Raw genomic sequence first — 24,023 nt, 5'->3', positions numbered from 1 at the left:
TTCCTTACCTATTGATAAAAACAACAAATTTGTTAGTTTGCTAAAAATATTATTCCAACTTGCCCGATGATGCTTTGATGAATGTGAAACTCTCGATGTCAACAAGACTGTGAATAAACAGATTTCAAAAAGTTCAGTGTTTTTATTGTAATTGATTTTGATAAAACTTGCCTCTGACATATGCCCTCTATTCAATAATAATTAAAAAGACCAATGTTAACAATGAAACTAATAAAAAACTAAACTACAATAAAAACTTCCCTTACAATAATAACTAACTGAACAACAAAACAAAAGGTCAAAATGAAAAAAGTCAAATTATAAAATACAAAAGTATAATAATAAAAATAATATTGGTAATAGTAATAAAAACTATAATAGTTCTAATCTGTGATCTTCATTTCAGCCTCTGAAGAGGGGAATGCCACAAAAACTCTGACTGAAAGACACTGCTTTAAGGAGAGAAGCAAAATGCCTCCCGAACAGCTTCAGGTACAAGAACCCCTCAAGTCCAGGTTTATAGATTTTCCTTTAAATTTGTCATCTTAGGCCACTGGTAGAGTCAGAACATTTGTAAGATCCGTTTACTTCCAATAAATTAAATTTAAATTGGTTTTGAAAAAAATGTATACGCCATACATACAAACCGTATAATATTATTAAAGTTAAAATATAATAATAATAATAATAATACATACTTCCGCGTCTGTTTTGTCACGTGATCGTGACATCCTTAAACATGGCGGCAAGCGGTGAACGTGCCGAGAGCTCTGTGAGGAAAAGACGTGTTGGCAGCAGGAGAACAGAGACAGAGACAGACTCCGCTGTTAGCGGTGGAGTAGAGGGAAAACACTCCAGCAGCGACGCGGAGAAAGAGAAGCCGCTTCTGTCCTTACAGCCCGGGACTTTCTGGCTCACTCGCATTGTGCTGCTGCGCTCCGTCGCCTTTATTTACTGTATGTGGACACTTACTGTCTGCAGTGTGCGTGCGTGCGTGCGTGCGTGCGTGCGTGCGTGTGTGTGTGTGTGTGTGTGTGTGTGTGTGTGTGTGTGTGTGTGTGTGTGTGTGTGTGTCTGTCAGTCATTCTGTTTTTGGTTGTTTTTCTGTAGGGATTTACTTTTTTACATTAGCGTAACAGTCTAGTGCCACGGTATGTCACGCATGCGCACTTTACTGTAAATAAAAGTTGCAATTAGTGAATGCACCTACACCTACACGTGTGTTTGGCTGTTTTTTTTTAACTACTGAAATTAATGCTCTGTTGGTGTCTGATAACCATCCATGTGAAACACGGGGATGGCGCAGTCAAGGACAGATACTAATCCCATGAATGTGAACGTTAGATAAAAAGCACTTAAAAACAGCATAGAAAAAAGTGCTTGTGTGAATGAGGCAAGTTGTGTAAAGCGCTTTATGAGAACCAGTCCATTTACCATGTATTCTGGTTTTTACTGGTGTTTCTTTCAAAGAGCTGAGCTTACAACCACCACCACCAGCGTTTTACCCACATCATAAATAAGCCCCCACCTGAATAGCTCCTGTCAGGGCAGCTAGGCCTGATGGAGAAGTTTACTTTTTACTTTGAGAAAAAGAACCTAATTGCCTCTGTCTAACTGTCTCACAAACTCCTTTATTATTTTTTTTAATTTTTTTTTAGTTGTGGCCTTCAGTGTTGCTTACAACCAGAACAAGCAGCTGATTGGTGAACATGGCTTGATGCCCTGTAAGAGCTACCTCAGAAGTGTCAAGCGCTATGTTGGGGGGAAGATCGGCATGGCCGCCATGGCGTACACCCCCTCCGTTCTCTGGTTCTTGGACTGGAGCGACATGGACGCCAACTTGGACGGCATCGCCCTGTTGGGGATGGCGCTGTCAGGGTTTGTCCTGGTGATGGGAATGGCCAACATGGTGATCATGCTCACACTGTGGGTGCTATACCACTCCCTGGTCAACGTAGGACAGCTGTGGTAAGTGTTGGTTAAATCATGCTTTCACTCTCAATAAAATTGGATTTAAAAAATGTTTTAATGTAGAACACCTAATCTTAAAATTGATCAGGTCAACGTTTTATACATTATTAAATACATCAGTAGTAGAGCTTAAGAGCCTAATGCTTTCCTGAGGAACTGGTGAAGAAAAGGAGTAAATATTGGATGTGAAAAATGTCATGATGAGAAGTTCAACTTCAAATGAGTTTGTGTTTGCTTTGTGTTTGCAGGAGGCAAAATATAACTTTTTACAGCCAGATTTGTAGAAAATCTTCAAAAAACTTTATAGAAGATCTTAAGTTGTAGCCAAATTTAGTGTGTAGATAAGCCCTGATTGGAAAGTTCTGGGTTGATATTAATGTTTGAAACTATTAGATTTTGAAAAACCATTAATTTACTGCCCACAATGTAAAACAAGTTTTGCATTCCTGCTACAATGCTTTTAATTTGAAATTAACAGGAAGTGTTGTTAGAAAAATAAAATATAATGTATCACTGGGAGCAGAATTTGAGTAGTCAAATATGGCTACGTAGAGGGCTGTGCAAAAGTATCAAGCCGTCTCACTTTTTTACATTTTGATTCAGAATTGTAATTTTTTTTAGTGATTTCAAGCCATATTTCTCCAGGCTTTTTAAAGGTCTTTAAGTATTTTTAAGTCCTATCAATCATTTAAGTATAATAAAACACCTAACTTGCATTTTTAGACATATAACTGTGTGTGTGTGTGTGTGTGTGTGTGTGTGTGTGTGTGTGTGTGTGTGTGTGTCAGTGACTCAGAAAGAATATGTAGGTTCAGGCGACTTTTACAATGGAATATTTTCTTGCATATTAGTCACTAAAAGATTTCAAGTGAATTCATTACCACACCTTAAATATCCATATGATTGCTATTGCATAGCATACACTTCAGTTATGATTGGGTGTTTCAGTGTTTAAAAAGATAAGATTATGTGAACTATTAATGTTGTAGGTCCTAATTTGTACAAAAATGTTAGGTCCAAGCGCTCATGCCTGTGCTCATATCAGCATAAAGCGTACATACATTTAAAAACATTGCCTATAAGATGATCCCACAGTGATGGTTACCGTAGTCAGCTGTCAGCTTCCCACTTACTTCTCTACTAGACAGCAACTGCATATTTCATTTCGTGTATTCATGTTGTGACTTATTTTTCCGTAAAGCATTGTGGCTGCCCAGCGTGTTTGATCTCTCCTGACACCATACAGTCTATCAGAGTTTCACAGCATTAACCTGCTTCCTTTTTCTCTTTCCAGGTACTCCTTTGGTAAGTGAACTTCCACAGAAGCTTCCTTTGTTTCGCCTCCAAAAAGAAGTGGATTTGAAGGAAAGCATTAATGTGAGACAGGTGTCTGTGCCATTTATATTTTTATAGAAGGTGAAACTGATTTTGTGAGATGTTTTAAACCTATGTTGAGCAACACTTTTTAGAAAAATCGAGTTATGGGTCACAATTTGAAGAGTTGGATTTAAATAGTGCTAAAGATCATCAGTGTTTGATCCGTAAAAAAAAGTGCAGTTCATGCTGCTATAGTTCTGCTTCTTATTAATATGTTTTTGGTTGAGTGGTTGTTCTTTGGTAATGGGAGGGCCTGATTGAGTCAGTCCTTTGGGTCGTATTTTGCACATGCTTCTTACACCAAAAGCATATCTACACTGACACATTGCATGAATTTAGAAGCCTATGACTGTAAGGAGAGGTTGACATATTTGTAAAGATGAGCCAGTCTTATTAAAAAATTCAGTAGATATCAAGATATGCTGCGAAAAAATCAACTACTTTGCAGCTTAGAGTGAAAACTCAGTATATTGCTTTCTGACGGGGTGAACCCAAAAAACTGTCATGGCTATAATGGTAAAGATGGTGGCGAGGGAAGTATAAACACGAGGTTGCATGTAGAGCTTCGGCCCAGATAAGTGGTGAGGTCAGCGGCAGCTCCATGATTGCCTAATGACACTTTGTAGTGAGAGACGCCAGGCCTGTGTCTGTGTCTGTGGTTGGGCTGTGGCTTCTATTACCCTGAAAAAGAAAAATCCCTTTCTCTTTTTCTGCTGCAACTTGGACTTATCATCACACTCTGGCTGACAGTGCAGCTGAAAGTCTCCAGATGAAGGTCCACTGTTCCAATATTAGTGCACTTAGCACTAATATTGGGTTGTTTATAGACATTTATAGACTATAGCATTAGAATTTTAATAGGTGATTCCAATTTAAATATTTGTTTTTCTTCAGTGCTTGAAACAATTCCAATCCTAATGAGCATATGCAAACCTAAAAATGTAACGTTATATTTGCTAAACATAAGCACTATCATTGTGAGCATATTATACTGACACTGCCATTTAGCTTCCAGTAAAATGTCAACGTATCTCTGGGAAAAAAGCCATTAGGTAGCCTGTAATAAGTGTCTTTGACCAGTCTGCTGGCGACCCATGTAGAAATACGGTTAGAGTTGGTTTCATTTTAGCAACATGACTTTTACAAACTGAAATATTTTACACTTCAAATGATGTCTCATGTAGTCCTGAAATAAGGATTTACCCCCCTGTTGAATTCAGTTTTAAACACAAAGAAATGAGCAGCTTAGGTCAGTGGTTGGTTTATTTCTGTAGTGAAAGACAAATTATCTACCAAACAGTCAAGAATGAATCATTCTGCCACAGTTAGAAATTAATGGGAATTTCAGAGAGGGAAATAACTGGAACTCAAATTGGCTACTTGGTAGAGTAGCCGTTGTCAAGCAGAGATCTTTGCTGACCTCCTCTAAATTCTCAAGGTTTTTAGGAAGTTGTTCGGAGATACAGAACTTCAGCTTTCTCTCTCATCTTCAGTGGGTGTCTTCTTGAGCTTTTGACTTTGAAGTATGTTTTGGGTCATTGTTTTGTGGGAAGGCCCACCCACGATGCATTTTCAGTGTCCTGGCTGAGTGAAGGACATTCTTATCCACCACTTTTCCATTTTTTTCCTCAATGTGATGCAGAGATTTTATAATATTGGCAGAAAAAGACCCCCAAAACATAATGTTTCCACTGCCATGTTTGAGAGTGTTTTTAGGGTGGGAGTCAAAAAAGTATTTTCCCACAAAGCACAGAAAGTGGATTGATGCCATCACAAAATAAAAAATTATAGACTGCTCGTTTCTTTGAGTGCTCAAAATGATGAATTCAGCAGCAAATCAAATACTTATTTCTCTTACTGTACATGCATGACAGTCCTGTTATAAGTTTTTTCACATATGTATGGCAAATAGGCAAGAAATCCACAAAAATGGTGAATGTTACCAGACACTTAGCCATTAAATAGGTTTGCAGTGACCACGCGGAGGTTCAGCAGCAAAAACCAGTCACAAAAAGTTGTTTTTGTTTCCCATCACTACTGATATTCACCCTGTTATGGCAGTAAGTTGGGGTCACAATACATTAATCGGCTGGAAAATGTTACTGACTATTTTGGCATAATTTAGAGTTCCTCTTCAACTTTGATAAAGACGTGCTTCTTCAGTGATATCCTGACTCCCAGAAACACAGTTAATGTGGCTTTATCGAGTACATTACCAGACAAAAGTGTGCCATTCCTCTTATATTTATTGATATTGTTCCAAATCAGAAATCTGACGTCATGTTGTTTTCTTGGGGCGCTCATGTGTTACTTTGTTGACCTGAAGTGTAATGTTCCTGCACCATTAAAGCAGTATAAGCCTGCGTTAAGTAAAGCAGGTCATTGATGATCTTCTGATTGTTTGTGCAGGTTGGGAGAGTCAGCTGTTGGAGACGGGCTTCCTGGCTATTTTCTTGTGTCCGGTGTGGACTCTGTCCCAGGTTCCCCGCCGGTGCCCCCCGTCTCTCATCTGTATCTGGACCTTCAGATGGCTCATTGTTCGCATCATGCTGGGGGCTGTGAGTATAGCAGTTTATAAATACACAGAAAAGATCTCTGCTCATTTATAGAGATTGCATGTCATAGAAACAAGAATACAACTGCTTTGACAGTAAATTTTAGGAAGTAATTTCAAACAAATTCACAATAACTGAAAGATAAATGAGAAAGCTTACTTCTGTCTCCGACTTGTGTGCATATATCTTCTTGCAGTGGCAGTTTAAGCTTCTAAATTAAAAGCCTGACATAAACGCATCGCATTCATGTGAAGAAAGGAAACCGTTTCTGAGCAGCGTCAATGTTTGTCATCGGATTTTAGACTGTTACTTTTGGGTTTTTGCTATAGAGCTCTGCCAGCAGCCGGTGATGCCAAAACAAATATATGGTCGACTAAACAATATGTCTCTTTGTTTGACAGTTTCCATGGTGAATTTTAGACCTCTGTCTGTGTTTTATCTGTCAATCACTGCATTTTCCACAGATTCAGTGGCATTTTTCCAGTTAAGACCACAAAGCGAGCTGAAACACAGGGAGCCCCCAACTCAGCGCTTCACTGTAAAAGGCTCTCATAGCGCATTTCATTCTCTGATGTACAACGTCAGAACGAATGCTGAGAGTTTTGTTGCTAAGGGCGACCGTTATTTGAAAGCACCTCAGCTATGCTACAAAACGGTGACTGCATAAGCAAAATGAAAGTGCTGTTATTTTTCAGAAGGCATAAGCAAAGTTGAATCTTTTAAGAAAAGATTGAGAAAGTTTTTTTGTTCTGCTCTTGTGCCACCAAGATACACGTATCTTAACAACTGACTACTGGCCAAGGAAACTGCTAGAGATCATGGTTTCAAAGGAGAAAATGCAATGACTTTGGTTATTTCCTAACATTTCATTTATAGGCTGACATTGAGGCATTCAGGTAAAATTTCTTGAGACCTATTAGATATGCAGATATTCAAAACGTGTTGGTTAAATGTTGATGTTTTAGCTGGTTGCCTTTGTAAAGTGTAAATTGTCACTTATTATGATGATGATTTCAGGGGCTTAAATTTGTTCACTTTGTTGTTTAATGACTAAATACCTCCTAAAAACTCAGACTATATTCTTTTTGTGTCCCAAAAAAGAGAACTACTATTACTAGGGGAGTTATTTAGATTTTTTTTAATTTGAATGTCAAGTACTTTTGAGTTGTTCTGTTGCAGTGTGCTTTGCAGATATACAGCAGTTTTGATAAGATGCATCAGCTCTGCTTGTTTTCCTCAGTTAAATGAAACCAGCTGCTGCACGTTATTGTTCAAAGTACACAGTGTTAAGTGTATGGATTTATAACAATGGATGATGTTCTGGGCTTTAGCTTTACAAAATATTAGATGAAATTATTGTTGGACCTGATTAGTATCTAGTCAACTGATCACCCTCGGTCTAATTGGATTAGCTGATTAGATTTTCTTGATAATTTATTTTGTAATGTTGTTAAGAATGTCAGAACTTTAAGGTTAAGGTCCAAACAGCATTCACATGCTCCTTTTGTCAGGAAATCAAATCCAGATGATAAACAGTAAACAAAGGAACCACACTGACTGCAAAGCTCTGCTGCACATTTTCTACTTTGATTATGAGATGAACTTTCCCTTTTCCTTTCTTTTAATGTGAGACGTCCATCACGGTTTGATGGCCTTATAGTGGGAGAGCTTACGATGGTCAGAACTGTTCTTTGGAGGTCTGCTCAAACTTCACAAAGACTCAGCAACTTTTCAGTGTTAATTGCAGTGCAGTTCCTCCCACAGTGTTTGATCCACCCTGGCTGTATCTATTTATCCATCTGAAAGCACTGTGGTTCAACACTGTTCTTTGACTCCTATATTTGTGAGGATGACAAAGGTTAGCGTGTACTTCTTAAGGTCCCTGAAAATATAGGAGATGGGTTGCGTATGAGCCCATCATTTTTTATTTATTAATTTTTTTAAGCAATGAAATGTCCTACAATGTCGCACAAGTCATTTTTTCCCAATACTAATTTCATACCACATGCTATTGCTGTAGCATCTAACATTTTTAATATACTAAAAAGGAAATAATCTGACTATGAATGCATTAACCATGTATTATTAATTGGGATGGGCTAATAAGATAACAGTTTAAATAAATGTCATTTTCCGCTTGTCAGCCTTTACCTACCATTGAAATAAGTACATAAAAATCATTTTAACATCCTTGATAAAAATTTATACCCTGCTCTATTTAAACAAGCCTTACCTTCAACATAAAGTCCAATTTAAAAGTATAAATAAATGCCTTTGTTGTCTTGCTTAACGTTGTTATATAAATCCGATTTTCCCTGCTAATCTTGATGAGAACCATCTCCACTGTACCTTCTGTAGTAAGTAATTACCTCATTAAAACAAGGGGGACTTCCAGCACACATGCACACACAGAAATGCCCCAGCAGTTTATAAAAATATCACATGACCATATTTTATGCTAAAGAACAGTGTTGACATTAAAATGTTTCAAAAATGTTGTTGTAATTATTACACTTTTCCCCCTATTTGTTTCCTAATTAGCGTAGCTTAATGTATTTAATACATCATGCACATTGAGGTGGCACGTTAAGCTGCTTGAATGCATTTCAATTTGTGCCCTAGCAGCTTGTGTACAGCAGCAGTAGACTGTGAGGTTAATCAGGCAGAAAGCTACAAAATGCGAAGCTAATTAGATTTCAGAAGATCGAGTTGGCTCATTAAATATGAAGCTCTGGAAATACTCTAAATATAAAGCGTTTTCACAAAAGGGGAAAAGGCCTCATTTTAAATTCTGATTGGTGTTCAGCCTGATGGACCTTTAGTCCCTTCTGTATCTTAAAGGTAAATTAGATAAGTGACCCTCAGATGAAGTCTCAGCGTTGATGAAGTCTCAGTAAATTCCTGAGAGTTTAAAAGTGCCTCTTAATAGATGAAGGCAGTGAAAATACTGGTGTTGATATTTTATTTTTTTGTCAGAGAATCAATAAATTATTAAGTTCTACTGTTGCGTATAGTGATTGTGTTGTATTATACATTTTCTGCTTGATCAAACATTTCCATTAAACACCGCAGCTGTAGGAAATATTTTGCTAGGTGTGGTTTGTGGATTCATAGAGTTAACGGTGTGTAACGTGAGCTGAAATCACATTTACACTTTGGTTCTTGTGTTGCTGACACGTTGATTCGTCCAGACTGTTGGTGCACATGTGGTCGACTGGGATGGATAGACCCTTATTGCCTGTTGTAATAAATAGATGTGGGTAACAATGAGTTCAAGGTGTACAAGAGAAGCTGCTCATGATCCCTGGCTGAATGACATTTTGGCTGTAACTGAAGATATGTTTAAGTAGAAGTCCAAATTATTAATACTGAAAGACTGACGTGGATTAAGGCTTTCACACAGTCCAGCTATGAGTCAAATGTAACTCAGACCTAACTTAAGGCAGTGCAAATGAGAGCAGCAAGAATGAGACAAAAGCAACATTGAGATTGTAAAACCTAAAAAAAGCTGAAAGACACTAAAGAGCTGCTTGGTGCTAATAGGAATTGCACTGTAAGATAGTAATTCTCTGTTTATTCAATAACTGCTAGCGTCAGGTTTCTGACAGCAGTCATTGTTTTCATTGCCAGCAAAACAATATTGATTATAGCAGCTTTAACTCTCTGAGTTCTGATTCATCATAGGTGATAACGCTCACTTTGTATCACAGAGGAAGGCAAAACGTGTTTTCTGGGGAAAATGCCAACAGTTTTTGATTTTTCTTTGTTCCCTGAATTATAACACTTGGGAGAACAATTCAATTTAAAAAAGAACAACTTTGCACAAAAATTAAGGAAGTTTGTATCTGGTTGACAATGTTTTTGCAGCAGTGTTTCTTGGCTATAAATCTTATACCCCTGGAAGCCAGTCTACATATTTTCCTTTAAATGGAGCCACATGTGTAGGGAAAATACATTTGTGGGTTGCAACCATGATAAGTTTCTCTGTCAGTGCCAAACAGCTTATTCGGTTATTGAATCTTGTTTTGAGCTTCTGGTACCCCAGGTGCAGCTAATCGGGTGCTTGACTGGCAGCCTGTGGACTCTGCTACAGGGGTTAGATGGCGTCTGCTCCAAGGATACCTTGTTTACCAGGATGCCACGTTTGACTGATCTAGAGAGGCCATAGGGCAACTTCAGGGTGGTGTTCCACAAAACCGAGTTGAAACATTATTTGGAGTGAGTTCTAGTACCATCTCCAAATTGAAGTCAAGTTCTATATAACAGGGAACGTCCGAGACGGGCTTTATTCTTCTGGTGGTGTTGTCTCCCAAAGAGACCTGTCAGCACTTAGGAACCATAGGCAGTGTTCTACAAATTTATAGTCAAAGTTTGAAGGAAGATACGGCCGACGGCTCTGCGCAAACAATCCAGAAGAGATCGCACACAATTCATCTCTGCCAGTATGTCTTCTTTCTTCTGACTTCAGTCATCCTAAAAATGACACCAAACAAGAGTCAATAGGAGAATAAGCTGTTTGCCATTGGCAGGGAAGATCTGAACAACCCACATACTCAGCTCTCCTGCTCAATGCACAGATGCATTTTTCTTACAGATGGGGCACCACTTCCAATGGTATAAGATTTATTGCCAAAAAGCGTTGTTACAACAAAGTAAATGTCCTTAGTTTTTGTGCTAAGTTTAGATATTATGATTGTCTAGGGTCTGGACTAGAGTTTGGATTACAATCATGCTTGGGGTTTTAGTCAAGGATGGCTTAAACCTCCCAGAGTTAACCCTTTAAGCTCATAACCATCAATGGGCTGAAAATGTTTGATGATTCATTGCCATTGTGTCATTGGCATATGTTGATAATATTACTATTTACTTTTCATAAGTGGCTTCCTGTTTGACTTCCAAGAAAGGCCTTCTTAGATAAACAGTATGTGTTCATTCATGTTGGAAAAATGCCATGTTGAACAACACCAGTACTGCTGTGGCATTAACACCACAGTTCCTGTTCTCTTCTATTTTTATAGTCAGATTTTCATTGTTTGAATCCAATGGATACCTTTGTTTGCCAGTCTTTAACACCTAAAATACAGTAGTTTGTGTTTCAAAGATTGTTGAAAGTATGCTGAAATGACAGGAAGTTGTCTATAAACTCCAATTTTCTTTCTTAATAAAATTTTGAGCGGATCATAGTTGTGAAAGGTTTAATCTCTCTGGTGTTCTTTGCTGAGTTTACAGGTTTATATCCTTTCCCTAGGCCTCTTGATACTGAAGAGATATCTGTTTATGTCAGAGGTTTGTATGTTGGGTAGTAATTGATGACATTTCAGAATCTCATGACTGAATTCAATTATCAACAATATCTTTGGCTTCATCACCTCAACAGCCAGCAGCCAAGTTTGTAATCAGAAAGAAATGTCCTGGTTTTTTGTAAATCTGGTTAGAGAGGTTAGCAGGCGATTTATTCCAAATTCCACGTCGACCACATGACAGGCCGATGTGTCAATATTGACACTTGGGTCCTGGATAGCGCCCTGTTTGCTTAATTCAGTTGGTGGAAAACAAGCCCTGACGTCGCATTTCTCTGCATTTCGGGCTTAGTTTGAATCATTTTTTTGTTTTTTCTTATTTTATTAAGGGAAAATCCTCAGTGAGGGACTATGGTTAACTTTTTATTACAGTCATAATCTGCATCATCAATTTAGAAATACCATGGACTCCTAACAACAGACTTGTGATTCAGTAGCATGACAATTTCTTTTGGCCAGAAACACTCCTAGAGCTCCGTAGGCTTTTTTTCCCCCCTGTATTTTTCACCATACTTATTTTTTAGCACTGACTCTGTTTATAACTGAATATTATGAGGGCTTCTTCCCAATTTGAGGCATTAGCACAACAGGGCTGCACAGCTGTGAGCTGCTATTGAGGTAGAGAAGGTCAGAAAAGCTAATGATGTTTTCAGACAACAAGCAAATTAGATTTGTTGTGTCAGATTTGATCTTTAGCGGTGGATCACCACTTTGTATTGTGTCTCATGTTGTGCTTAAATTGTGTCAGCCACTGAGGGGCTGAAGTATCTTGTCACTTCTTAGATATAGCTGCATGCTATGCTTTTTGTTAGAGTGTAGCATGCTAATGAATTTCTTCTCCATAAAGCATTTGGTTTATTTAGGCTCTGAAGTTTAAACATACATCGTGGATGAGTATGATTTTAGTGATGCCTTACATTTTCCACTGTAAGATTCATATTTTTGGTCTTTTGATTGAGATTTTAAAGCGTTAGTGTTGTCATGGCGCCCTGATAATGGACTGAAAGATTGATATAACTGCAGTGAATGTCTTCGTTTTGAAGCCTCAGCTTTATTTATTGCTGTCGCCATTGTGGATTTTTGGAACCAAAAAAATTACTATATTTACAACCCCAATTCCCCCAATTGTAACATGTGAATAAAAACCTAATGCAATGATTTGCAACTCTCAGAAACCCAAATTTAATTCCCAGTGGAACATTGAGGAAATAGTCATTTTGAATTTAATGGCAGCAGCACGTCTGAGTTAAGTTAAACTTGGTGTTTAGGTCAAAGGCTGAGCCAATGCACGGCTTTACAGAGCCACTAGCATGTTTTCTACACATTACATGTATATGAATATGTAAATTTGATGTTATTATTTATTATAACTCTCCAGCATTTCCAACAATTTGGTATACTGTGTAATTAATTTAATTTTAACCAAGAAATCCAATCAAAGGTTTTTAAACTCAGAGAGGAGAAGCAGACTCACTCATGTTTTCACCTCAACAAAATCAAGTTTACAGTTATTATTGGATTATATGTAATGCAAAAATAGTCACAGTTGTTGACAATAGTTTAGGTTGCAAATGAATTTGCACACCAAGGTCCTGAACTCCATCAACACACAGTTCTTGTCTATGTCTTAATCAGCTTCTTTCTTTGAATATTGATCTTCCTTTCCTTCCTTCTCTTTTCTCTTTCCTCCCCATTCATTGGCTTGTTTCCTTCCTTTTTTAAAATGTGCAGAGGCAACAGTACACCGGCTGGATCGAGTTGTAAATTGTAATAAAAACAATGTGTGATCTTGTTATATGTATACTGGGGTCATGATTGATGGAAGAAACAGTGTTATCATTGACTAGTTCATGTTGGACCATTTCCTTTTGAGACAGATTTTTAGTTGTCATGTGCTGACATCCATTAAGTCCAGCTAAAAAAAGTGCTTGCTGCTGTGAAGTTTGAAGTATGATGATGACTGAGGTCGATGTAGCAAACGTTTTATGTTTTGTCTTTTCAGGGTCTTATAAAAATCAGAGGAGACAAATGCTGGAGAGACCTCACCTGCATGGACTATCACTATGAGGTGCGTATTTTGCATTTAATGTACTCCCTATATTTCCAGCTCGCTGGTTCTCAGTGTTCTGTTGTGTTAAATGCACAGTGCAGCCTCAAGGCCCTTTGACATTTGACACGGCATGTACTGCGCTCACCGCTAACTAGAGTGAAGGACCCAAAAATTGCAGTCGCTCTAAGTGTGCTACATGTGCCTGCTCCTTGTCATTTACAAACATGCATCTCTCTGACTTTATATCCTCTAGAGAGTTTGTGACGTATTATGTTCAAATGTTTCATAAAAAAATGTATCGCTTATTCCTAAAGAATTAAGCTTTGTCGTTTACACAAGACGTCTTTGCCCCCGAGGTCCTCAGAGCCATTGGAAAGGCTTTGGAAGTCCTTTATATGCATATGAATGTTTTCCTTCATCGTGTGGCCGAACTTAGCGCAGCATGCTTCGTTTCTGTTGGTCGTGTGAAGGTACGTCACAGCAGAATGCGCGAGGACTCTGTTAGGAAAGTGTTATTGCGCGGCACAAACAAAAGACATGAATGGGTTTCAAAGGGCCTTCAGTCCTCACAGGTTGGGCCAGGAGCTGTTCACACTTGCTTCCTTCACACTAGAACCCCTTGGTGGTTCTAGAAAGTTTGTTAAACATGTTCTGTGCAGAACACAGATCAAAATCCCACGTTTGCTTGTGTTCTGAGTACAGTGCAGGAGCCGCCGCAGTAATGACCTCCTACAACCAAAGATTTCACCTAAGCTATCCAGCAAAACCAGAGTCGTTTTTAAATTTCCCAAAGGCCCGTTTTCTTCAGCAGTCTGAACGTCTCAGTCTGATTGATATATAAAAACAGTGAACCTTGGCTTCGTCTCCTGGATGATGACAAAGCTGCAACAAACTCACATCAGGCTAACCACAGCAGGGCAGCACATTACAGAAACCGCTGTTGTGGGATTCAATAAATCAAACTCTTACACTGAGTGTGAGGTTGTGCAAATCCAGTGTTTGTTTTTCCCTCGGTGGGACACTCGACCGCTCTAACCAGCACTGCTCGATGTTAGCAGGCCACAGAGGGAGGAGGACCTTCTTCTGTCTTCTGTAATTAACATGGACAGGAATATTCTGGCTCCTATGAGACTGGATACATCAAGAATACTCCATAGATATTCACCCAGCCGAAAATACAATAGGAATGGAGGTTAGGTTGTAACACACAGGCTTCCATGGAGTTGATAGCTAGTGATGTGTAGGATTATAATGTGGAAGTATAAAGCACTTATATTTCCATCCTTTCTAATTATGGCTTTTCCTTCTTTCTTTCTTTGACTCTTCCTTATAAAATTTTTCCTAGATTTTCCCACAGTTTTCGCATTCATTGCCATACAGGGCAACAGAGTTTGTGAGGCCAAATATTGTCCACTGTACAAATTTCACAATTTCATGTGTATCGAAAATGTTGATTTGTCTTAACCTCAACTAAATTGATCAAATGTCCTTTACATTGAAAAACTAACCTCAGTTAATTCTCCCCATGTTCTTACAGTGTATGAAATAATTATACTGTCTGTTCATATGTCATGTGATTACCATTACATCATAAAGAAAATTCCCCTGATGACCTCGTTGTTACCAGTAAGATTGGTTGTTTTTTTCCCTTCCTTTTGATACCTTCATTTAAACAATGTAAAAATAGTTAAAGTTGAACTGATCTGTTGGTTAAAGTGTTGATTTTCAGTGTGCTCAGCAGTACTAGGGGCACACAGCTGTTACAGCTAGAACAATGAGAGCCAGATGTTGACCAATTTGAGCAATCGAAGGTAGATGATGTTTAAAATCTCTGAACTGTTAAATTCAAAGTGAAATTCTGCCTTGCTAAGTCCAGTGCACACAAACCATAAACACAAGCTGTAAACAGCTCCAGGTTTAATCAGTCTGGTGTGACCAGTAGCTTATTTTAAACTGAGGCTAGCATTAGCTCCACTGACAGTAGCCACTGTGATGTCAGCTGTTGGTTTTGGAGCGCTTATTCTGAAGCTTCGGTCTGACTGCTTTGGTTGTTGCCGATATCTGGCTGAAAGGGTCCCCCTAACTCCAGGTGCATGGATTATAAAAAGAATTGTTTTTAAATTGTGATGAAGGGTGAAAATTTTTATAATGACTGTGAGTGTACAGGGATTAATCTGCCTCTAGTAAGGCTCAGGAGAGACTGGTACTGGCACTTGCTGATTTGTTAGTTCAGGTAAGTGATGAACTAACATGATGAACATGATCCCGGCAGATCAGCTGATCTCGCATCCAGTTGGCGTGTCTTGTATAGAGCAAACTGCTGAAACTTCTTCAGCATACTCACACTTTCATTCAGCTGCAAGCTCCTTTGCAGCCCACTTGACATGACTTGATGTCATTGAAGTCTGGTCTGTTCTGCGATGTGCTGCTGCTCTCCCATCAGATTTTGAAACATATCTATATAAACTATACCAATTAGAAATGACCACGAGTGGAAATAGCAGTCTTATTTTAACTGTAATGATCGTCAAACCTATGCGTGACAGCGCTGGTTCAGTTCGCAGAGCTTGTGAGTGTTGTGTAGCTGCATGTAGCTTGTTTGTAGCCTCAGCTACTGTGGTCACTGTATCTTGCTTGAATTATTAAATAAACTATAGATGCTTGCAGAGGAGATTCTTTAGCTACATGCTGACAGTTATTTAAGGTTAGTGTACCAGAAAATGAGTTTACACCTGACAAATCATCCTACAATGTGGAGCTTATTCCACGCTGGGTCACTTTCCCTGACCTGGTCCAATTTCAACAGTTAGCAGCCTACGGCGTAATGTACACACACGCACACACAGTACCGGAAGCCAGTGGCGCCAGGTGAACCTCATTAACCCCTCTGACACAGTGCTCCCTTTCAGATGAGCAGAGGAGCTGCAGATCTCCTCCTGTCCTGACTCTCAGGGGGCTGTGTAGCTGTGTTTCAGCATAGTTGCTGTTTTGTTTGCCTCTGTATGTTTGTTGTAATAATGCTGGTTTCCAAGTCCTGTGGGGCTGTTTGGCTGTCTGAGGTCGCAGGCCCCTTGCCCTTGGTCTTCCAGGGGTGTTTCAGTAAGCTGCAAGTTTAATAACCCCAATTTTCTGCAACATAAAAACAATAAAGGTTTGGGTTAGGATGCCAACTGTCTTGTTTTCATTTTTCCTACGCCTATTCCTGTACTATATTTATTTTTCACTCCCTGTAACAGTTTGCATGTTCAGCTTTCACATAGCAACCACCTCATGCACGCGTAATTTACCAGGCTGTATGAATCCTCTCAAGATGGTGTTTTTGGGTGCATAGGTGTGGTTGCTGTTATTTAAATATGTTTCCGTCTTTATTTAGACATGGAAATGTTTCCCTCAAGGTGTGACACTATAAATTAATTTTCATCCCATCTCAGACAAGAGTTATTGCCAAAGTAAATCTGAAAAACTTCCATCTTAAGCTGTGAGCAGACTGTGTTTGGAAAATGTTTGCAGATCAGAAAAACTTTGCAGAACTTCAGGGAGGAATCCATTCATTAAAGATGAGGTGTTACCGTGGCACTTGTCACCTTGACCTTGAGCTTTTTCTCTGTGCAGACGCAGCCAGTTCCCAATCCCATGTCATACTACATGCACCGCTCTCCGTGGTGGTTCCATCGCTTTGAGACCTTGTCGAACCACTTTGTCGAGCTCATTGTCCCGTTCTTCACTTTCCTCGGCAGGCGGATGTGTATGGTTAATGGAGCAATCCAGATCCTTTTCCAGGTAACTTGCACTGTTCACAAGCAGCAGAGACTAATGAGAGCAAAGGCTGGATGATGATTGATGTTTATCGCAACTGAGATAGCGATCTTAACAGTGGTGCCAAGGTAGTAATGATTAAGAGGGGAGAAGTCAAACATCAAACAATAATGAAATATAAATGCACCTACTGATGTGATGTCATTGTCTCTGTTTGGGACACACTGTTCCTGTCCAGTGTTTGCACACACGGGTTTAACCAAGGCGGGCTGCTCAGAAAGATTTTATGTCATCATTTTATTTTTCATTCCGTGACAGTTCCTTACTGTTTGAACTCTGAAAGTTAATGGCTGACATGTTGGGATGTTTAATTGCATTTAGCTATTTGATCCACCACTGTACACTTAAACTGAATCTGTGCCTCATGTGTAGCCTGTGGTAAGCTCTCTGGTAGCGTACAGGTGTTGGTGCTGCCCTTCATTTTGTTAGAGCTCATTGGGTCGTTAATTTCTTTAAAAAAAACAAACATGTTTTCCAGCTTTTAAAGTGGTGCTGAAACACTGCTGATCATCTCTCCTCACTGTGCCTTCTCTGTCTGTCCCATTATTTTGGGCTGCAGGTGGTTTTGATAGTGAGCGGGAACCTTAGCTTTCTGAACTGGCTCACCATCGTTCCCAGTTTGGCCTGCTTCGACGATGCATCGCTGGGCTTCTTGTTTCGCTCTGGGGCTGGAGCCAAGAAGGCAGTGCTGGAGATACAGAGTGAGGATGTAGCTGGACGCACCCCAGCACCTACCAAAGGTATGCACATCCCAAACTTTGCAAATGCAGGATATCGTTGTTTACTTATGAATTTGAAATGACTGACAGACTGACAAGGTTGTATAGCATCTGGTTGTGCTAGAGAAAGAATTATGGGAATAAAAAGGATTAGCACTTGGAGAGCTGAGTAGCTGGGAAAAGAATGACATCAAGTTTGTGGGAATTTAAAGTAATGCCGCTTACATTTTTACAATACAGACTGCTGAAACTGGTAAAAGTGTGAGAGTGGCCCCACTCTAATTGGTCCCACTGGACCTATTAGTGTCTTTGCTTCACTGTAGCATAGTAAATATGAAATAACCTGGTACCTGGAGTTTGGTCATATTTGAATCATTTGAGCAGAGCCAGAAAGTTGGTCCTGGTGAGAAATGATTTTGGGTACCCTGATGTGTTTAACATGTGTTGGGGCAGGCAGACAGGTAGGAAGGAACTGATGCAGACTTAGCAAATGTTTGCCAGTACCAGCTACCCCGGCACATATCGTCCACACCTTTTCTACTAAGAATTTGCTTCACTGATCACAAACACATGCACACACGCCGGCTCACTCGTTAATGCCAACCTCCACTGCTCCAGGCCAGACACTAATAAATGTGTCACCTTGATTTAAGGTGCAGTTTTCCTTTGAGTCACTCGGCTTCAGGTACAGGTTTGGGGTGAATACACCTCCTTTTTGGCTAAACAGGAGCGACAACATGCACGTGCAGTTTAAATGGAGCAGATAACAGAGAAAGCAGTGAGCTCTATCCAGTGACAGAACATTAAGATGCATTTAGAAGTTTTCTTGTTTTTTCTCTTTGTGTGTGTGTGTGTGTGTGTGTGTGTGTGTGTGTCAGGTATGTTGATTCGTCGGGTGGTTAACATTTCTTTGGGCATTCTGATTGGCTACCTGAGCATCCCTGTGTTGATGAACCTGCTGAGTTCCAGGCAGGTGATGAACACATCCTTTGACCCGCTGCGCATTGTCAACACGTACGGAGCGTTTGGCAGGTACAGCCAAAGGATCAGAGAGGAACTTGTTACGGGTCCGAAATTGAGGACGAGAGTAAAACAATGATAGTCCAGAAAAGGCCGTTCAAACAATTGATTTTAATGAATGCACGCAGCGTGGAGAGGTGCAAACTGCAAAGCAGTTGTACATCTCTACCCAAAATACACTCTAGATTGTTTTTATAACATCAGGGTATTGTAACGCCCCTTCTTGCGTTTACAAGCACATAATTTGCATGTACAGAACATTCATGTATTTTAAGAATTAACTGCAACATAGAGGTTCCTCCTTGTGGCATACTCTTCCGAATATAGTGATGACCTAAGGCCTTTGAGGTCACCATGGACTGGACATCCTTCCGTCACCTGTAACTAAGCAAACTCAAATACCACAAGAAGCTGAATACATTCAGGCCTTTGCTCAGCTACTATTTTACTGTAACAATATACTCAGCATATGAGTTATGATATATATATATTTAACTCAATCATTTTAAAGTAGTTATACTGCACCTGTAATAAACATGTTAATATTTGATTATGATAACCCCTATAATATAAATTATAACATAATGCCAGCAGCTTCAATAAATGCTTGGATGAAATGATAATTAATGCAATGACAAGATGATGGTTATGTAAAATAGTCCCTATAATTCTACAAACTCCTATATTAGCAGATATATTGCAAATAAAGATTTTTGCATACTAAAGAAATTAAATTTTAAAAATGTGATCCTTTATTCGTTTTCTTTAATGTTTCCTCTTCTTCCTCTGGTCAGCATCACTAAAGAACGTACTGAGGTGATTTTCCAGGGCACTCTGAGCCCAGATCCCAAGGACCCTGAAGCATTGTGGGAGGAGTACCAGTTCATGTGCAAGCCGGGGGACGTGTACCGGCGGCCGTGCCTCCTCTCGCCGTATCACTATCGACTGGACTGGCTCATGTGGTTCGCTGCCTTCCAGGTAAAACCTCACTACAGCATTTTTTAAAATTTATTATCCTAATGTTGATAAAGAGTTTGAATTTATGAATATTATTGTTGCGATTATGGCTGTTTATATGTAAATGTAATCAATGTGGAAAAGCTTTAGTACCCCATTTCCAACACTAGGGGGCAGTGTTTCCACGATAGTGCTCCACACTTGTTTTAAATCAAGCCTGAACTGTCGTGTTTGCCCTTCAGTCTTCATTTGTGTGTTTGTCTGGCTGTATCTGCTCATTATTTCCCCTTCTCTCTCTCGCTCACACACACCTTAATATTCCCTTGCTTCCTCTTTCTCACTTATTTGATTCCCAGTGTGACTCGTTAAAATTCTCCTCTCTCCTGATTTCTCTCTTCCTCATCCTGTCTTCTTTCCGTCTCCTTCTCCTGTGTCTATTTCAGTTTATAACACATTGTCTCCATCTGTTCGATCAGACCTACGAGCAGAGCGAGTGGGTGATCCACATAGCAGGACGCCTGCTGTCCAACGACAGCACAGTCCTCTCACTTCTCGACCACAACCCGTTCCAAGGCAGAGACCCACCCAGGTAAACGCACACAGTCTACACCAGCCTCACCAAAACACTCGCGTTAAGTTTAGGAAAGTCCTCAGAAAGCTACAGCTAAACTTAGACGCTGGTAAAAGAAAAGGGATAAGTCCAAAACCACACTCATTCACACAGCTGTGAGCCACCACAATGGCTCTGTGGAACTGACTCCTGCTCCTCAGCTTAAGTACTTCCACTGCTGATTGCTGAGTGGAGTCGGCTGTGTGCAACTCACAATAGCGCTTCACAGGAAGAAGAGAGCAACACAAAGACACAACCTGTAGACATGTAACACAACCATCAATGAAAAGTGTGTATTATGTGTACAATTTTCACCTGCACTGGTCTCTGTCATGGCCAGCAGTGGAAGGATAGGCCATCACATAACTAGCTAGTTGAGGCATGCTAAGTAACTAGCTAACCGAGCAGATCTTTTTCAGGCAGTGGAATCGTTTAACAACACACACACTACATTCTTCCTCAGTCTTTTAACTTGCATGAACACCAGCGGCACAACATGCTGGTATGACCATCATGCTCCAACCCATACTGTATATAAAAGATGGACAACACCCACTTTGTTGTTACACTGTGATTGGTTAAGTTCTGTTGTTGCAGCTGAAACTTTTTTCTGTCGTTCTTAAATCATTTGTAATGTTTTTTGGTGATTTGTGTTGTACAACATGTTCTTTAGTCAGTGTCTGTTGTTTTTAAATGTGTTATATATATAAACTGGACTGTTTTCACTGTCACCATCTTGGTGTTTTGAAAGCAGATGTGAGGAGTGACAGGAGGCTTGCTCAGTGACTTGTTATTGATACTACAAGTCTGGAAAAAAAAAAATTTCAGCTGCATGGGATATTTTTGACAAATTTTATGTTTTTTAGGGTGCTGAATCCAAAATGATCTAAATTTCCCTCCATCACATACAGGTTTTTTTGCAAAACATGAGGAGTTTACATTAAAAAAGCACAACAGCAATGAAAAAATTAATATTGTATTACAATTAACTATGTGTAATTTTTCTAACATTCCTTACCTTTTGCTCTGAACAAAACAAACCTGTTGGGACACGATCACCTGAGCTCCTCACACCGCCAAACCCACCGTACCCTTCCCCTCCTACTGACCCCCCTCAATTTCTCGCATTTTCTATTTGTATTTCTCTCAGAAATATTAAATTAATGTAAGAAATCATTATTGGATGTGGTTTTCTGACTCAAGTAGAGGATACCAGATTTCAGTTTAAAAAGGGAAATTGAATGCTTAATTACACTAAAAACATGAGTTTTGCAAGAAAACCTGACGAGATGGAATTTTAAAAATTTTTTTTTCCAGTTTCAGTGAGTAAAAATCTGTAAGAAACAGCCAAAAAATCCTATGCAGTTTTTTGGTTGCAGACCTGTGTAATTCATTAGCCAGAATGATGAGCAGCCACAACAGAAACAAGAATCGAGCTCAGGGAAACCGCCTAGCTGACTTCTATGTGAGGAAAATAAATAGAATATAGAAACAATATTTTTCTGTGAGTCACTGTTGTTGGTAGACAAAGTATTATAAGCCCTGAAGAATGCACGCTGACAATAAGAATCATTACTTCATGTGAACGTAGTTTTGGGCTCTTCTTCCTTGCAGGTGGGTTCGGGGAGAACATTTCAGGTACAGGTTCAGCCAGCCAGGCAGTGCCAGCGCAGCACAGGGCAAGTGGTGGCTGAGGAAACGCATCGGAGCTTACTTCCCTCCTGTGAACCTGGAAGGACTCAGGGGCTACTTCCAATCCAGGAACTGGCCCCATCCGCATATACAGCAGAACAGAAAGTAAAGTCGTGAGCTCTGAAGCCACACAACTCACTGTGAAGAAAGGGTGGGATTAGATTTCATGAAGAACTTTTTCATTGATATCGAGCATCCACACATTTATTCCCACATGATGTGATGGTTTTTGTAAAGCTTTCAATTAAAGGTGTGGAATTGCCCGCCTTTGTATATCTGAATGAGTGCAGTTTCTATATTAAAGGGATCTACACATATGTAATGATCAGCTTTCCTGCTTATTCTTGTGTGTTTGGTTCATGCAGAGTGATGTCCCACCATATTTGTGTCTGTTCCGACAGTTTTTTAGATAATTTGATCATTTGTGTCACTAAGGATGTACTCATATGAGACATGGTATCTCCTTTCACTGTTATGCAGATGATTCACAGATCTACCTCCCACTGAAACGCAAATCTGTGAACCCTCTGAAGAGACTGTTCGATTGTCTGGAAGATGTTAAGACATGGATGGCTTTAAATTTTCTCAATCTAAATGAACAGAAACCTGAGATCATTGTCCCGCCTTAGTGACCATTATGACCTTGGCCCCTTAGACAATTATAAAAAACATTTGCGAGGAATTTAGGTGTGATTTTTGATAGTAATTAAACATTCGATAGACAGATAAATAATGTGATCAAAACCAGCTTCTTTCACCTCCGCTTACTTGCAAAGGTGAAGCCATTTCTCTGCTTCAGAGACTTTGTGAAAGCAATCCATGCCTTTATTTCATCTCGCCTCGACTTCTGCAACAGCCTCTACTCTGGTGTTACTTCGTCATCTATTGGCCGACTACAGCTGGTTCAAAATGCTGCAGCAAGGCTTTTGACTGGCAAGCGGAAGAGAGAGCACATATCCCCTACACTTGTCTCGCTACACTGGCTGCCAGTAAGTTTTCGAAATGATTTTAAGATCTTGACACTTGTTTTTAAAACTTTGCATGGACTAGCGCCTATATATCTTTCTGATCTTTTAAATTGGTATATTCCGGCAAGATCTTTGAGGTCTGCGGACCAAATGCTTCTAGTTGTCCCTTGGTCTAGATTAAAACAGAGGAGATCGGGCTTTTGCTGTGACTGCTCCGAAACTGTGGAATAAATTGCCTTTACATATCAGGACCTCTGCAACACTGGATACTTTTAAAACTCGTTTAACCTCCTAGGACCTGGCGTCCACATATGTGGACATCACATCACATACTGAATTTTTCTCTACAAGGGCCTGATATCCACTTACGAGGACATTATACTGCAACTGTTCTATCGAAATTTAAAGCGAATGTCCTCATGTGTGGATCTAAAATCTGGTAATTCTTTATTTTTACATTCATCAGGTCCCAATCAGCCCAAACTGCAAAGAGAAATTAAAAATGCATGCCATGAAAGAGTTCGGGTCTCAGGAGGTTAAAGAACCATTTTTACTCTTTGGCTTTTAATTCTGTATGAGTCTGTCATTATTTTATTCTTATTATTTTCTTATCTTTTATTTTACTTTTTAATTTGATTATTTTATTGTACAGTACTTTGGTCAACAGTTGTTGTTTTTAAAAGTGCTATATAAATAAAATTGATTTGATGGTTGCCTTGTACCAACCATGACTGCAACCCCTGCACTGTGTATTCAAACTGTGCTGAAGGGTCCAGGAGCAAGTAAGCATCAGTGTGATCACAGTTAGCGATCACACTACTTGCTTATGTTGCTCGATCCAGCTGATCTGTACACAGCAGTTACTATGAAATAAGCTAGAATACTTTCACTGGGTACAGTTCACCAGATTGCGTGAGTCTGCTTTTAGTAGCTTGGCTGCAGTTAAAACGGTGTCAACTAAAACTGAACTTGGGCGGGTGTAAAACAG

The 24,023-nt window shown here is 39.5% G+C and overlaps 1 protein-coding gene across 1 annotated transcript; it reads left to right on the top strand.

The window, feature by feature from the left end:
* Nucleotides 1-710: 710 nt before the first annotated feature.
* lmf1 (lipase maturation factor 1) lies at nucleotides 711-22,392 on the top strand. The gene is made up of 11 exons (XM_031752576.2): nucleotides 711-956; nucleotides 1,659-1,968; nucleotides 3,266-3,276; nucleotides 5,758-5,906; nucleotides 13,206-13,271; nucleotides 16,866-17,033; nucleotides 17,629-17,809; nucleotides 18,667-18,820; nucleotides 19,603-19,786; nucleotides 20,242-20,354; nucleotides 21,990-22,392. Exons 1-11 carry the CDS (start codon nucleotides 740-742, stop codon nucleotides 22,174-22,176), a joined length of 1,740 nt encoding a protein of 579 aa, XP_031608436.1. The 5' UTR covers nucleotides 711-739; the 3' UTR covers nucleotides 22,177-22,392.
* Nucleotides 22,393-24,023: the final 1,631 nt, after the last annotated feature.

Source organism: Oreochromis aureus, linkage group 8, assembly GCF_013358895.1.
Source record: "Oreochromis aureus strain Israel breed Guangdong linkage group 8, ZZ_aureus, whole genome shotgun sequence".
In the NCBI taxonomy this organism is placed as follows: domain Eukaryota; kingdom Metazoa; phylum Chordata; class Actinopteri; order Cichliformes; family Cichlidae; genus Oreochromis; species Oreochromis aureus.
This window is presented reverse-complemented; position numbering and strand designations above follow the sequence as displayed.

Coding starts and splice junctions, on each gene's coding strand:
- lmf1 (XM_031752576.2), top strand. CDS start 740: ATGGCGGCAAGCGGTGAACGTGCCGAGAGCTCTGTGAGGAAAAGACGT. Junction 5,907..13,205: donor TTCGCATCATGCTGGGGGCT/GTGAGTATAGCA, acceptor TTGTCTTTTCAG/GGTCTTATAAAAATCAGAGG. Junction 19,787..20,241: donor TGTGGTTCGCTGCCTTCCAG/GTAAAACCTCAC, acceptor CTGTTCGATCAG/ACCTACGAGCAGAGCGAGTG.